The sequence below is a fragment of the Polypterus senegalus genome, chromosome 12 (genome assembly GCF_016835505.1).
Source record: "Polypterus senegalus isolate Bchr_013 chromosome 12, ASM1683550v1, whole genome shotgun sequence".
Classification (NCBI taxonomy): Eukaryota; Metazoa; Chordata; class Cladistia; order Polypteriformes; family Polypteridae; genus Polypterus; species Polypterus senegalus.
Window position 1 is genome coordinate 127,648,637 of NC_053165.1, and position 17,071 is coordinate 127,665,707.

The following is a 17,071-nucleotide window of genomic DNA, read 5'->3' on the forward strand; positions in this document are numbered from 1 at the left end:
TGAGATGGTACTATAAGGTGTTCACAGGGTGTGAAAGCTGCACACCCAGATGGACACAGGAGGAGTTTATATTTGGAAAGAAAAAAAATAACAATCAAAGTCCATTAATGCTAGTTTTGTTTAAGGAACTTAATCTGATCACTTAATCTAATCACTGAGTACATTAATGCTAGTTTTGTTCATGGAAGATAAAGAACGCAGCCTTCTATGTATATATAACTTTTATTTTATCATCTACTACTCAGTTTTATACTTTTTCTCTTTCTTTTAGTTGTTATTCTTTGTGGTCCTGTGGATTTAAGAAAAGTGTGTAAAAATGCATTATCGTTAAAACATTACTATAGGAATCAGTCATACATTGTAAAGTAATATAAATAAATAAAACTTCACCAAAATGAACACCCTACAGACCAATTTCATTAGTGAACAATACTGTTAACATTTTCGCAACGCCAATAACAAAAAGAATGGCAAAAACTTCTTTCATGCATAATTTTGCAAGATTTATTATGGGAAGGCATATATACTATCAAACTTTTGTTAAATGTTTAATATGATGTATTCTTTTATAGCCATTGAACTTCCTGAGCCCATGTTATTGCTTAATGCATAAAAAAGCTTTTCATACAATCAAATGTGGCTGTCTATTTACTGTGGTACATAAATCTAGGCTTGGCCTATTATAATCTAGACCAGTAACATTTGTGTGTGTGAAGTACATAGATGGAATATTTTGTTTTAGAGAGCAGAACCAGACATGTCTGCCCTAATTTATTAGTACTATTTACTATTGCTACTTGGACTCCATATTCATAAGTATGTGGATATTCATTAAATTTATTATGTATTATTATTATTCAATAAATTTATAATAATGAGATAGTAGGTATGAATTATGAAAAAATAAGATGAAATTTTAGTAAAAATTGTGAGAAAGTAAGTCACAATAATGGGATACTGAAATTGAGGTTATGGCATAATAAGACATACTGATGAGGTACCATGTAAAAAGTATGACATAGCAAGTCATAAATATATAGATCTTTTGAAATATATATATATTTTTTTTTGGCTAAGAGGTATATTTTAATTTTTTTTCCCTTCAGTAAAACAATGTAATATTTATTGAATAATATATTCTATGTCAGAATAGGAACCTATAATTTAGTGAGAACATAATCAGTCATTTTCCTCTCTTCACACTTTTACATGTATTCTGTTTTAAAGGAACTGGCAAAACTAGTTTCTGAAGGAAATTTTAAATATCTTTTAAATATCATTATTTCAGGTAAATTTTGACAGAATTCCCATGGAGATGCGCAGTCCAGTTTCATGCAGTATCCGTCGAAATTTTCTCTCTGGAATTCAGGTGGAGTTTAAACAGTCACAACACCAAAGAAGCTTGCGAGCTCAACTGTACTGGCTTCAAGTAATAATGCTTTTTTTTTAAACCTTAAACGCACTGGCTATAAAAATATGTATTCGATGTGTTAATTTTTGCTAGGATTTAATGACTACTTACTCTTCCATTTCCTTCTCTTATAGCTTCAATTTTCTTCTCTTCTCAGCAATCATCTCAGTACTGAAGAATATAATTTACTCGTAGCAAATAGAACACAATAATTAATTTATGATAAAAGTGGAAAATTTATTGATAATCAGGTCATATCCCAAATTGTGTTAATTTGGCAGATTTTCTTATGCTTTTGCTACATTATCAGACCATCTTTGTTGTACATATTTGAGAAGGCTATAAACCCATTAAACCATAAAATCTTATTTGATTCATAGTATTAGTGTTATACTTTATCAATATAAAGTTGATGTATTGTCTTTTGTCCTTTTTTGGTGTAATTAAAATTTTTAACTGTACAGTACAGTAGTTTAGTCTTAGTATACAGTCATGTGAAAACATTAGGACACCCTTTGAAAGCATGTGGTTTTTTGTAACATTTTTAATAAATGGTTATTTCATCTCCGTTTCAACAATACAGAGAGATTAAAGTAATCCAACTAAACAAAGAAAACTGAAGAAAAGTCTTTTCAAGATCTTCTGTAAATGTCATTCTACAAAAATGCCTATTCTAACTGAGGAAAAAGATAGGACACCCTTGCCCCTAATAGCGAGTGTTACCTCCTTTGGCTGAAATAACTGCAGTGAGACGGTTCTTGTAGCCATCTACCAGTCTTCGACATCGGTCTGAGGAAATTTTACCCCACTCCTCAATGCAGAACTTTTTCAGCTGTGAGATGTTTGAGGGGTTTCTTGCACGTACAGCCCTTTTCAAGTCACCCCACAGCATCTCAATGGGATTCAAATCTGGACTTTGACTTGGCCATTCCAGGACTCTCCATTTCTTCTTTTTCAGCCAATCTTTGGTTGATTTACTAGTATGTTTTGGGTCATTGTCATGTTGCATGGTCCAGTTCCGCTTCAGCTTTAATTTTCTAACTGATGGTCTCACATGTTCTTCAAGCACCTTCTGATACACAGTAGAATTCATCGTGGATTCTATGATGGTGAGCTGACCAGGTCCTGCTGCAGCAAAGCAGCCCCAAACCATGACACTTCCACCTCCATGCTTCACAGTTGGTATGAGGTTCTTTTCTTGGAATGCTGTGTTTGGTTTACGCCAAACATGTCCTCTGCTGTTGTGTCCAAATAATTCAATTTTGGACTCATCTGTCCAAAGAACATTATTCCAGAAGTCCTGGTCTTTGTCAACTTTATCTCTGGCAAATGTCAGTCTGGCCTCGATGTTTCTCTTGGAAAGCAAAGGTTTCCTCCTTGCACACCTCCCATGCAAGTTAAACTTGTACAGTCTCTTTCTGATTGTAGAGGCATGTACTTCTACATCAACAGTAGCCAGAGCCTGCTGTAGTTCTCGAGATGACACTTTAGGGTTTTTGGAGACCTCTTTTAGCATCTTGCGGTCTGCTCTTGGGGTGAACTTGCTGGGGCGACCAGTCCTGGGCATGTTGGCAGTTGTTTTGAAAGCCCTCCACTTGTAGACTATCTTCCGGACAGTGGAATGGCTGATTTCAAAATCTTTTGAGATCTTTTAAATCCCTTCCCAGACTCATAGGCTGCTACAATCTTTTTTCTGAAGTCCTCTGACAGCTCTTTTGTTCCCACCATGGTGCTCACTCTCACTTCAACAGTCAGGAGCACACCAAACTAAATGTCTGAGGTTTAAATAGGGCAAGCCTCATTCAACATGCAGAGTAACGATCTACTAATTATGTGCACCTGGTGTGATATACCTGTGTGAGATCTGAGCCAATTTAAGAGGGAATACATGTGAGGGTGTCCTATCTTTTTCCTCAGTTAGAATAGGCATTTTTGTAGAATGACATTTACAGAAGATCTTGAAAAGACTTTTCTTCAGTTTTCTTTGTTTAGTTGGATTACTTTAATCTCTCTGTATTGTTGAAACGGAGATGAAATAACCATTTATTAAAAATGTTACAAAAAACCACATGCTTTCAAAGGGTGTCCTAATGTTTTCACATGACTGTATTTCCATTCCAGCACTCATGGAAAACAGACTTAAGGGCTAATTTATTTTATTTTAAGTAAATATTTCATTTCTGTTACCCAATCATTACATTACTAACAGTGGTAAACTGAAATAGCAGCAGCTCTGAATATGGATACATGAAATTAATACCTGTATAAAATTATTCTTCTACGGTGTGGTTGAGTATAGGCACACAACCCTGTGCGATTGGCATTTTATCAATTAAATTATTGTACTATATCTGACCTGCCACAATTGTAAGGTATCCATCCCTAGAGCAGCAGCAAAATGAAAAATAACTGATCTGGGAAAATAGGTAACCAAAGCTATTTCCTGACTAGCCACGATCACAAATGCAGAGCACCCTGACAGTAATTAAGTACAAAAATGAGAAATGTATTATCAAATGAGAAAAACAAAATGTCAATACATACCCTATTTACAATATCCCTGGACTGCAGCACATCCTCCCATAGATGATCACAAATATAAGACATTTTTAATTTAAAAAAAGACTGACACCTGCTGCATAGAGAGTTTGGAGAAGAAAAAAAAGTGCCCTTTGAAAGTCTGTTAAATATAATTAAGCTTTTCTTTGTCAGCAACTTACTTTTATTACTCCATTAGCATAATATTATTAGACTTCATTATATCATCCCAGTCTTAAAAAAAATATTGATGGTAAAGTCTACAAAGCTAATTAAAGATAATTCAGGAATTCTGGACAAGGATTAGGGTAGTGAATTTTAAATCACAAGGCTGCCAGATCCGTTCCCACTTCTGACTTACTCTGCAAGTCAGAGTCACTTAATTCACCTGCCTGCTACCTGCTTATAAAAATCCATTTTAAGTGTGTTGTGTTCTTGGACAAAACTTTAGAAGAGACAGTAGGCTTCTCTTAAAGAAAATATCAACCAAACATTTGATCTGATGGCCATTAATTGGAAAATTGAACACAAAGGATTTTACAGCGCTTAAGAAAAATATTCTTAGAAAGGTACTCTTTGCTTATTGGCCTCATACACTTGTGTCTTGATCTGAAGGAAATGCTCAACAATCATTTAATTTTGTGAGTTATAAAGGTTGTAGTTATATAGTATTTGTTTTAGTAATTAGCATTGCTTGACCGATCATAAATGACATTAGTGTTCAGTGTGGCCTAATGACTAAGAATTTGGATTGTAAACCTTGTTCACTCTATTTCTGACTATCTTGAACTTAAAAACTTTCCCGAGCCAGAAGGTAAAAGTATGAAAACAGTTGTACTGCAACGTGTAAATTGCTTTGATCATACAAATCAGCTGAACAAATACTGTAAATGTAATTATATTTATATACACTCAGCCAAGATAATCTGAGAAAAAATTAGGCAGTTGCATTTACATTGGTGTAGTTGATAAGTAGTATAGTTATAGGGCATCCTCCATTCTCAATTATGCATAAAGTGGTCAGCCTTTTTCTCTAAAACTTGCATTTTTTTGGCCTTATTTCAGTTTTAATCTTTGTTGACCTCCTATGCCTCTCTTTGCACTTACTGTTGTCAGTATATTTTATATATTGAAATGAGTGAACATGGTGTGGAACTAGATCCGGACACAGACAGGCAGACATCGTTTAAGCACCACCACACTTTTATTTTACAGTTACTATTTACAAATATGCACCACAAACCGCAAACTCCCCCAAAGTCCAGGCCAACATCACACTGCCTCTTTCTCTTCAGGCCGCCTGCTTGCCTCTCCTCTCTCAAGCTCTGTCCTTCTCCTCTTCCGACTCCAGCCAATGAGCGGAGGGAGGCGGCCCCTTTTATAGTCACCCAGATGTGCTCCAGGTGCTTCCTGACAATCTTCTGCCGGCACTCCCCAGTGTGGCGGAAATGCCGGCTGTGAAACTGGAAGCACTCCGGGTGTCCCCAATTCTCTTCCCCCCAGCACTTCCGGGTGTGGCGGAAGTGCTGAAGTCCAGGGCTCCCAAGCCATTGGGGTGCCCCCTGGCAGTGACCACAGGCCTCTACAGGGTTGAACTTCAAAGTTCTGTACCTGTGGCCCCCAAACGTACCAGGGAGGTCGCCCCCACGTGGTCTGAGGAAGGCTTAAGCCCTCCTCCTGGGCGTCTCAGCTGGGCAATAGCCCCAGCCACTCGCCACAATGGTCAGAGTATCTACTACTATTCAAACAGAAGAAGCTAACAAAAACCAAGTCAATATGAGTCGAGTACATTTTAAAAATGTATTAAAAATTAAATGCAAATAAAAATCAGAAAAAACATGTAAAATGATAACTAAAATCTCTTATTAACAAATTCTAAGTCAGTTCTAAGAACCACTTTTTATAAATTAAGCAACTGCAAATACACAAGTAGTTACTTTTAACATCATTTTTTTTTTTTTTTTTTGCCTTTATCAGGTGGATAACCAAATGTGTGGAGCTATTTTTCCAATTGTATTTCATCCTGTGCCTCCCCCAAAATCAATTGCTTTAGATTCAGGTACTTAAGCTATACCATTTACTGAAAATCTTTTGTCAACATTAATTTTCATATGTGCTAATGCAAATCTTTTTCTTTTGTTCCAGAACCAAAGCCATTTATTGATGTTAGCATTATTATTCGTTTTAATGAGCACAGTCAAGTAATGCAGTTTAAGTGAGTATGTCATACGCTCTGTTGTGTGATGCTTGATACAGTGTAACTTATGGGAAGCTATATAATTAGAATTTTACCTGTGAGCAGTTTATATCAAAGAATGGTGTTTAAATCATCAAACATTAAAGTCATAGCTCTAATATTCACTGTTTTTAATAACCTGAAATGTTGTTAAATAAATGTTCTTTTAAATCTTTAAGGTACTTTATGGCCCTTATTCAAGAAATGGCCTTGAAGGTTGATCAAGGATTTCTGGGGGCCATTTCTGAATTGTTATCTTCAACAGTAGATCCACTAGCTACAAAACAAAAGGTATGGCAGTTTAATTTAATTTGTTGTGATCAAGAAAGTGTTTAATTCAGAGTAAAACATTTAAATACCGGTATGTGGAAATATCTAGTTTACTTATTTAATCTTAAGGAAGTAGACATTGCTGCAGTTTACTTTTTTTTAATAATTAATGTGTATTTTCACTGCTAAATATGCATATTATTCCCAGTGTACTGGCTTATTGATCTGTCTTCACTTAATTGATATCTTTGAGCACTTTGCTGCGGATTAATATAATTTTAAAAGTTTCATTTTTTATAGAGGTAATTTCCTTAGTCTTTCGTAGTAGGAGGTGTCTTAATTGTGAATATCCCCTTGGGATTAATAAAGTGTCTGTCTATCTATCTATCTATCTATCTATCTATCTATCTATCTATCTATCTATCTATCTATCTATCTATCTATCTATCTATCTATCTAATGGTTTCATAGTATATGCAGTGTTTCTGGAATGACTATAAAGGAGCTTTATTAAATTTTAATATAAAACCTTGGGTATATGTACTTGTTATCCAAAGTCATTTTAATGATGAATGTAATCTGTAAATTAAAATTTTAAAATGAAGAGTAATATCACATGTGTAACTATTTGTGGCTGTTGTTTAAAAACATAATAAATACAGGGATTAAAGTTGCAAGAGGAGTTGCATATAAGAGTCAAGACAAGTAAAAATATCAAATTTAGTTGGTGATTGCATTCTGAATTGGTCTGAAGCTGTTCAGATTACTGTGAACCCTGTTGTAGTATCCTTGGTCATAAGGTATGAACCAATCTCAGAAAGGATGACAATCCCATTTCCAGTGCTTTGCAAGCTATGCATTAAAAAGTTTAATCATGTTTGGAAGAAATTTGCAGCAAGATACATGTTAAAATGTAACTGTATGTGTTTGATTATCCATCTACTGTACATGTCTATTAATTGATTCCAAATCAATTTAGAGTCATCAGTTAACCTAATCTAAGTAACCTAAAAATGAGTAGTACTAAATACTAATCCATTGTGCTGCTTGGTTCTTTATTATATTTTATATATTATATTTATTAATTCTAAGTTGCCTGATAGTAGTATTACATAATATTTCTTGTTATTATATAAAAAATAATGTGCTCTGAATTAACCTAGTATGAGTGAGTGCGGAAGTGTGCCCTTCAGTGAACTAGTATCTCATCCAGGGCTGGATTAACTGATTTTAAAAAAGAGATGCTTGGATAAAATATAAAAAAGAACTTTTGAAATTGATATTTATTTTATATGCTTTGCCATTTTGTTAGCAGAACCTATCATGATGTACCAATGTGTAGTCTGAATTTCCTTTTCATTAATTCTGAAATATTTTGCATAAAAAAAACAAAATTGAGTAAGAGAATTGTAGCAAGAAATGTATAATTTTTAATCAGTTTGAACCACACTTTTTTTGTTTTTTTTTTAACAAAGACAAAAATACTTTATTTTATAATCAAGAAGATCTTCCCTTAACAATTAATGTTAGTTTATCTGAGGTTTAAATTCATAATTATATAAAATTATATAAACATTTATTAGACATTGCATTTAATGTTTTCTTATTGGCCATTTTGACACTATTGCAAAACAATTTCTTATCACACTTTCTAAGAATGTTAATGTCTAATTACTTTTCAGACTTAATTGATTTATAAGGGTGCAGTGCACAGTTCTCCTCACATAATATTTTATAATTCTGTGTATCATTTTATAATTACATAGTTTAAGTTTTCCAATTAAAGTCAGTGGTATGCTGGTTATTTCAGGAGAGTGTCACTTTGGGTAGCTATCATTTAATGGATAATTGCAGAGAATTTTTCTGCAATCAGAAAAGCAACATGTAACAGGTGGGATGTTTGAGGTTCATATTGAATTAAAAGAATAATTTGAGAGTTAATTGCTGGTCTTGATACTAAATAGTGTTAATTGGCAGAATTTACCAAAATGTTTTTCACAGCAAATATTTTCAACTATTTTTATTTGGGGGCTATATTACCTGACCTAATGAGTATATTATGAGTACTGCCACTGGATAGAGAAAACTGATCCTTTACATGAGTAATTAGGCATGTACCCAGCTATGATTCATAACAAGCCCCTCTTAACGCGCACACGTACCAGTCCCGGGACATAACAGCGGTTCAAAAACGTTACAGTAATGTGTGCATGCCCATCTGCCATGCATCTCGACACCCTACCCATCAAATGAAACTTCAAAGTCTCGTCTTTCCGATGATATAAACCATTTTGACACACAACAACCACAGCACTGACACTAAAGCCTTTTTTACAGAGAAGTACATACTTTTAAGAGTTGACTGTGCCTACCTTTGAAGACCCCCTGCAAGTCAAACATCAATATTTCCGAGCAGTATTGATCCCATTGTGTCCGTAAGGCTCCAGCGAATATAATCCAGTAAAACGATTTAGGTCCAAAACACACAATATATTCTCAAAGGGACAAAAACTCCAAAAAACGTTTCATAACTTGAGACCACCTAAGTAATTTTTTTTCACTTATATTGCTCATATTAGACGTAATTTGTTTCTGTCGGCGATAACCATGCTACCGCATAAAACACGGAAGTGTTAGCTTCCGAAAGACACCTAAGTTGGCCAATTACGACGGGTCTGGGGTTGACTGGCACCTCGTATAGCCAACCAGTGTCACAGAAAGCTTGCAGGGTGACGTATGGCTCTGAACTCTGGTAGAATCTACCAGTTTGATTGGACACTGTGACTGACACTCAAAACTTACAGCCAATGAGCAGCCGAGCATTTTGATATGTAACTTGCCATACTAACTTGTAAACAAAACGATCGGAGCTGCGTGAAGGTGGCATTTGTGCCAGTCTGCAGAGTTGGTGCGTGGTTGTTTATTGTGATTTCGCCAAGTTTTTCGCATTTTAAATATGAATAAAAGTAGAAGTTTAAACGTAAATAAACGCTCGATTAAATAATAGATGCATGTGCGCGTTGCGAAAGTATTCAACCGGCACCTGGGACGTGTAATGGGGAGAGCGGCGTGCCGCCCTTGTGCTTTCTGCTTGCTAGTGATTGCTGCCATCAAGTGGCACATGGAAAAACGCTGAGCTGTGTTGTAACAGTTTGTAAAAGAAATATATATAGTTTGTGTGCATTTTATAAAAAAAGTAAAAATAAAAATATAAATATATTTTTGGCCCATAACTTGTATTGACTATTTTTACATAGAAATGTGTATTTTTTTATTGTTTTTATTATGGAACATGAATTTCCATAACTAATAGAGTGACACTGTGTGTAGATATAGATTCCTTTAGGTGTAAGCTTTCAGTAGAGCCCTCATTGATATATGTGGGTTGAAGCATTCAAAAGTTATTACACTTTTTCCATATGTTCCAAAATGTGGATAATGGTCCCTCTAAAAAGCCCCTGGGCATGCCCACATAAAAACTGGTGTAAAAAATGTCATTTTTACAGGTATTCTTTTCAAATTTGAAATTTGAGTAGTCAACAAGTTATTCTGTTGGTACATAGTGTGTTTCTGTCCCCACCTACCTACTGCAGCTTTATTTTCCTTTATTTTCATAAAAAAACTTAGGCGAGAACAAAAAAATTCGTTTTTTTTGTGAGTTCTAATGTGCATAACTTTTGATCAGTCACACCTACAGTGATTCTGACTACTAAGGGTGAAACTAGAGAATGTTACCTTTACAAAGAGACCAAACATGTGTTTATACTCCAGATAGTTCAATAACAGCAATGATTCTAATTTGGAGAGGTCGAATTACAAGCGATTTAGCAAAAATGACCCCGATTGATAAGGGGTAGGAGCCCTCCCCTCCTGAGAAAGGGAATGCATGCAACCCTGAGAAATAATAATAAGAAGAAAATATGTATTACTGTCTACAAGGTGTTTCTATCTACTTTATGGAAGAAAAAGGTGCAGAGCATCTGGACAGAGATCAGATACAAAAAAAAAACAAACACTTGAGCTGCACCCGCAGTGGTTAAACTGCTGTTTCACCACACAGATCACATTTTTGGCCATAATAATTGATTCAGCATAGTTGGCTTAGGGACAAATAAAACACTATTATAACCCACTCAAAACTAGTTCAGTCCCTCCTTCCACATAGACTTCAATGCATTTTGTGAAGATGGGTGAAGTTCCTGAACATTTCTGTGATTTTGCCGAACTCAAAGCAAAGCGAACTGTCCAGTGTTTGCTCATCAGTAATGCTAAAAAAAAACACAGGTAATTACACAGTGTTAAAAACTTTACAACTCAAATGTAAATGCTATTACAATGATAGTATAAAGTAAATTATCATCTTCAGTACTAATCAGTGAATTTTTTTTTGGAACCTAATTCATGTATTCCAAAATCTCCAAATGATTAATAAAGATAATTCACCAGGGTCATGTGCACCCAGAGTCGGTTCCAACAGTTTGGTTATGATACAAGTTCAGCAGATTTGTTTAGTTTAATAGAGAATCTTATATATGTGCATACTGGAAAAACGAATGGTATGGACAATTCAGGACAGAAATTGTAATCAAAACTTTCCACATTTGGTAAACAGCATCTGAAATGAATGTTATTTATGTTCAGTGTTTAGTAGTAATTGATTTTTTCTGCCTAAATCCTTTTCTGTACTCCGATACACAATACTGATATATGATCACAGTATATGCAGAGTGCTGATTATATCATATTACTTATGTATTAAACATGCTTGTCTTTCTGTGTACATAGACGAAGTTAATTGAGCAGGATCTTGAATCTCTAAAAGCTGAACTAATTGAAACTTCAGTAAAGGATTCTTCAAGACTTAACTTTTTTGAACATTTTCACATCTCTCCTGTTAAGGTAAATAACCTAATAATTGGAAATAAATTAATATAACCATTAATTGTTTTAGTCATTAAAAGAATAATTCATAAGTGAGGTTTACAGACTTTCAAACTGAAATTTCAAATATACCTTTATGTATTTTGCATTCAAAATTTGCAGATGTGTTTTATTACATGTTACTGATATTTTTTTTCTTAACACTAGAATCCCTGAAGCCTACAAAAAAACTCCTAATCCCGGCCACCTTAAATTCCTTTGCACCTCTCCATCAATGTTTTTTGTTTTGCAAATGTGTTGATCAGCGCAAGCAGCCTGCTTACCCAACCCCCTAAAATGCTCCATTGAAAAATTCTTAGAGCTCAAGTCGCTTTACCTGGCAGTGAAGTGCATGGTGTTATATAAGGTAAATAATACAGTGGGTACGGAAAGTATTCAGACCCCCTTCAATTTTTCACTCTTTGTTATATTGCAGCCATTTGCTAAAATCATTTAAATTCATTTTTTTCCTCATTAATGTACACTCAGCACCCCATATTGACAGACAAAAAAAAGAATTTTTGAAATTGTTGCAGATTTATTAAAAAAGAAAAATTGAAATATCACATGGTCCTAAGTATTCAGACCCTTTGCTCAGTATTTAGTAGAAGCACCCTTTTGAGCTAATACAGCCATGAGTCTTCTTGGGAAAGATGCAACAATTTTTTCACACCTGGATTTGGGGATCCTCTGCCATTCCTCCTTGCAGATCCTCTCCAGTTCTGTCAGGTTGGATGGTAAACGTTGGTGGACAGCCATTTTTAGGTCTCTCCAGAGATGCTCAATTGGGTTTAAGTCAGGGCTCTGGCTGGGCCATTCAAGAACAGTCACAGAGTTTTTGTGAAGCCACTCCTTCGTTATTTTAGCTGTGTGCTTAGGGTCATTGCCTTGTTGGAAGGTAAACATTCGGCCCAGTCTGAGGTCCTTAGCACTCTGGAGAAGGTTTTTGTCCAGGATATCCCTGTACTTGGCCGCATTCATCTTTCCCTCGATTGCAACCAGTCATCCTGTCCCTGCAGCTGAAAAACACCCCTACAGCATGATGCTGCCACCACCATGCTTCACTGTGGGGACTGTATTGGACAAGTGATGAGCAGTGCCTGGTTGTCTCCACACACTGAGGAGAGGCAAGACACATGACAGCCCGCATGGAGTTTGCTAAAAGACACCTGAAGGACTCTGAGATGGTGAGAAATAAGATTCTCTGGTCTGATGAGACCAAGATAGAACTTTTTGGCCTTAATTCTAAGTGGTATGTGTGTAGTACAGGGATATCCTGGACAAAAACCTTCTCCAGAGTGCTAAGAACCTCAGACTGGGCCGAAGGTTTACCTTCCAACAAGACAATGACCCTAAGCACACAGCTAAAATAACGAAGGAGTGGCTTCACAACAACTCTGTGACTGTTCTTGAATGGCCCAGCCAGAGCCCTGACTTAAACCCAATTGAGCATCTCTGGAGAGACCTAAAAATGGCTGTCCACCAACGTTTACCATCCAACCTGACAGAACTGGAGAGGATCTGCAAGGAGGAATGGCAGAGGATCCCCAAATCCAGGTGTGAAAAAATTGTTGCATCTTTCCCAAGAAGACTCATGGCTGTATTAGCTCAAAAGGGTGCTTCTACTAAATACTGAGCAAAGGGTCTGAATACTTAGGACCATGTGATATTTCAATTTTTCTTTTTTAATAAATCTGCAACAATTTCAAAAATTCTTTTTTTTGTCTGTCAATATGGGGTGCTGAGTGTACATTAATGAGGAAAAAAATTAATTTAAATGATTTTAGCAAATGACTGCAATATAACAAAGAGTGAAAAGTTGAAGGGGGTCTGAATACTTTCCGTACCCACTGTATATCGTTATTTGGAATATATACGTACATTTCATCTGTGTCCCATGCCTACAATAATATGTGTAAGTGTAGGATGGCAAGAAATGCTGAACACATACCGAAAACGAAAACTATTTCTATGTCATACTAATAATGATGTGAAGTGTATAATGTGTGAAGACTTTAGTCCAACTATCAAATAAATACGTACGCCTTATAACCAAAAGGCTCTGGGTTCGAGGCTGGGCTTTCTGTGTTTTGAGTAGTGAGCTTCTATTATTATTACTATAATATAATAAAAACGTACATTTGATCTGAGTCTGTAACACCCGGTGTAAATTTTGGCTACTTGTAAAAGTTAGCGTTTGTTTTTTTATTCTGTCAATGGCATTCACGTGGTACATCGAACTTGCCTCTCCCTCTTTGAGTTGATGGCATTTATCTCCATTCTTTTAACAAGAGCAGTGATGACCACAGTTGGTGCTGTCTTGAATGTACTGCATTTTCAGTATCATGCACCATAATGAAGAGTACAGGCAAGATTGAAAACAAAGTTCAAATGACAACTCATGTTCAAATGGCATAGCGTTTTCAGATAGTAACAGTTTCATGTATGAATGTGTGTATGCGTGCGTGAGAGAGGCAGTGACAAATTCACTCTTATTCAAGTGGTTGCTGGAATATAAAATAGACACATCCGTAAAGGTATAACTAAACAAATGTGTGCCTTTATTCAAGAATAAAACTGAATAACAAAAAATTCAAGTGACAACAAGATACGAAGAAGACATTATACATCAGCGTTTGTGTGTCTGCTTAAATCTCTTCAGTGATATCTTTCACAGGTAGAAAAACTTTACACCGGCTGTTATAGTCTGAAATGAAAGGTTTCTTCTTTAGAACACTAAACACTAGCCTGGTGAATTGCTCGCTTACTGAAGTGACTTTAGCTGCAGGTGGAAGTCCCATTTTACTTATGGTGCCAAGCACAGTTGTGTCACAGTGCAGCAGTCTTAGCCAGTGAAATTGCTGTGAAGAGGCTGTCTGTTGTTATGGTTCTGTCTTTGTCCAGAAATGGCTCCATAAGCTTTATGATCGCAGACTCGGAAAGTCTTTGCCCTGGGTTGTAACTCAAAACACAGTTCTCAACAAAATGTTGCCAGATTTCCAAGATCGCAGCAAATCTGTTGTTTTCACATGTTCTGCACAGGTGTCTTTGCTGTCAAACCGCAAATGTCACATAATAGACTGTTAGCGGTCACGGGACGTCATATCTTTGATTGCCAGTACAAAAAATAATTCTGAGCAGGTATCAATCACAGCACCAACTGTGGTCATCACTACTCTTGTGGAAAGAATGAAGATAAATTCCTTCAGCTCAGAGAGGGAGAGGCAAGTTTGTTGTACCATGTGAACGTCACTTACAAGTAGCCAAAATGTACGCTGGTTGTTACAGACTCAAATCAAATGTATGCTTTTATTAAATTATATTATAGTAATAATAGCAACTCACTACTGAAAACACGAGGCACCCGGCCTTGAACCCAGAACCTTTGGGTTATAAACCAGCAGTTCTTACCTCTGCACCATTCAAGAATACACACCAACTTCCCGTTCCCGTCCCGGCAACATGTAAATCAAATTATTTTTTTTCTTTGGTTATATTCTTGAATAAAAGTGCACATTTATAAGTGCGCTTGTTTTGTTATACATGTACCTTTTGTGAAAGTGTTTATCTGATATTTGGACTAAAGCCTTCACACATTATACACTTCACGTCATTATTAGTATAACATGGAAAAATTTTCTGTTTTAGCTATGTGTTCAGCATTTCTTGCCTCTCATTCCATGCCATCCTATACTTACGCATATCAATGTAGACATAGAACACACATGAAATGTATGTATTCCAAATAACGATATATTATTTGCCCAATACAACTTGAGGCACCTCACTGCCAGATAAAGAGATGTGAGCTCTGAGAATTTTGTGACGGACTCCGCTCCGTTGATGGAGGAGGATGGGAAAGCAGGCTGCTTGTTCTGATCGACACATTTGCAAAACAAAATACGCTGATGGAGAGGTGCGAAGGAATTTAAGGTGGCCCGGGATTACAAGTTTTTTCATAGGCTTCAGGGATTCTAGTGTTAATCAGTGTTTTGACTTTTATATTGATTGAAATTTTAGAAATGTACCTGTTATTTTATGACTAAGTACAGTAATATTAATACATTTTTAGATTGCTGCTTGGTCATTCTTGATAATTTGTTTTCCACTGTTTATAGTTCTTTACAAAGTTCCTTTTATGGCATTAGGTCTGGCATCATTTAACATACTGTGACCTGTTCCCAGAAATCTTGGTATACTTGCTCTTCATCATCCTTGCTAATCCTTAATCATTTCTTAAAAACTCAGTTACAGTAATCAATTATAATTGGTCATAAAATAGTCTGCAACCACAGTCAGCAAAATTATTTTACATATTTTTAATCCTAAAGCACATGTATAATAAAAGGATATATGTGTCCACCATTAGAGATCTGTTATATAAGATTAAACTTAAATATGAGAGATGAGTCAGTGTATGCACACATCCAGTGTAAATTAAAAAAAAAAAAAAGCTTTATAAAGCCTGTTCTATAATGAAGTGGCAGTGCTGTTCAAATGTTCAGAGTGAGAGCGAGAGCTTAGTCACCTAGAAGTGCCCTACTTGCAGTGATTTAAAGGTAGTTGCTGTGAGGCTGCTGATAAGAGTTTTCTTATTGCTCCCACTGTAATGGAAATGTTTCTAAAGGCCTTTGTAATCCAGATGTTGCAGGCTCGCAGATGTTACCACAGTGCAAAATGTGCAACCTGAGGTGGATTGTTGTATGATCCCATGACAAAACACTAGGCATAACTGGCATCTTTTTACAATGTGGACAAATGGAGGGTAGTGGCAATGCTTGTGGTGTAATTCCACAACAAAACACATAATATTACCACTTCTATTGCAAATATCCAGGAAACTATAATGATGTCCTAATAAGACTCTAGGCACTTTTCGCTCTCCGCACATTTGTAGGTCCCAGTTGTCTGAGGCAGTAACGGTGACATTGCCTCCTATGGTGTATGTCCAGATAATTGGAGCATGCAATGTAGAGACAAAGTCTGCTTAAGACACATTTGAATGTCACAATAGTCTGAATATGAAAGTGCCACTTCATTGTGTCCTACGACGTATTTACAGCCTTGCATCTAAAAATATAAATTGCTTAAAGCCACATACAAAACACTTAAACATTTTGGTAGTGGGCTATTTGATGCCACAGCAGCGTAATATCTAAATCTCTAAGTTGGCACAAAATTCAGATCCTTTCATTTGCTGGTACTTTTGTATTCACCTTCTGCTTTGTCCATTATTGTTTGGCTCTACAATTAGAGCTCAACATTTTACATATCCTTTGTATTTATTCAAGTGTACATAGAGCTGCCATTTAGCCCCATTCTGATACATATCATGTGAATTTTATATCCTTGTGAATAATACAAAATCCATTACTGAAATATCTAATAAATTTTACTGTTTTGTACCATCCTACAAAATAGTTAATTTAAATTTTTAGCCAATAATATAATTGTATTAATCATTTATTATAGTAATACAATCACATGTTTGTCTGTTTTTGTTTATTTATTTTAGCTTCACTTAAGCCTGTCACTTGGCTCTGGAGGTCAAGATTCTGAGAAGCAGGACATGGTGGTTGTTCGGTCAATAAATCTGTTGCTGAAAAGTATAGGAGCAACTTTAACTGATGTTGATGACCTTATCTTCAAGTAAGAAGGGTGTTTTAAACATTATAAGAACATTTATCCAGTGTAGT

General features: G+C 35.7%; 1 protein-coding gene across 1 annotated transcript in view; it reads left to right on the plus strand.

Moving 5' to 3' along the window:
- The window catches only part of vps13c (vacuolar protein sorting 13 homolog C), a 624,410-nt gene that overhangs the window by 556,293 nt on the left and 51,046 nt on the right, over positions 1-17,071 (plus strand). Inside the window, exons 64-69 of the mRNA XM_039771364.1 lie at positions 1,289-1,429; positions 5,927-6,008; positions 6,095-6,164; positions 6,365-6,476; positions 11,241-11,354; positions 16,891-17,024. Of these exons, the coding sequence (XP_039627298.1) occupies positions 1,289-1,429; positions 5,927-6,008; positions 6,095-6,164; positions 6,365-6,476; positions 11,241-11,354; positions 16,891-17,024 (653 nt within the window). The remainder of the gene's footprint in view (positions 1-1,288; positions 1,430-5,926; positions 6,009-6,094; positions 6,165-6,364; positions 6,477-11,240; positions 11,355-16,890; positions 17,025-17,071) is intronic.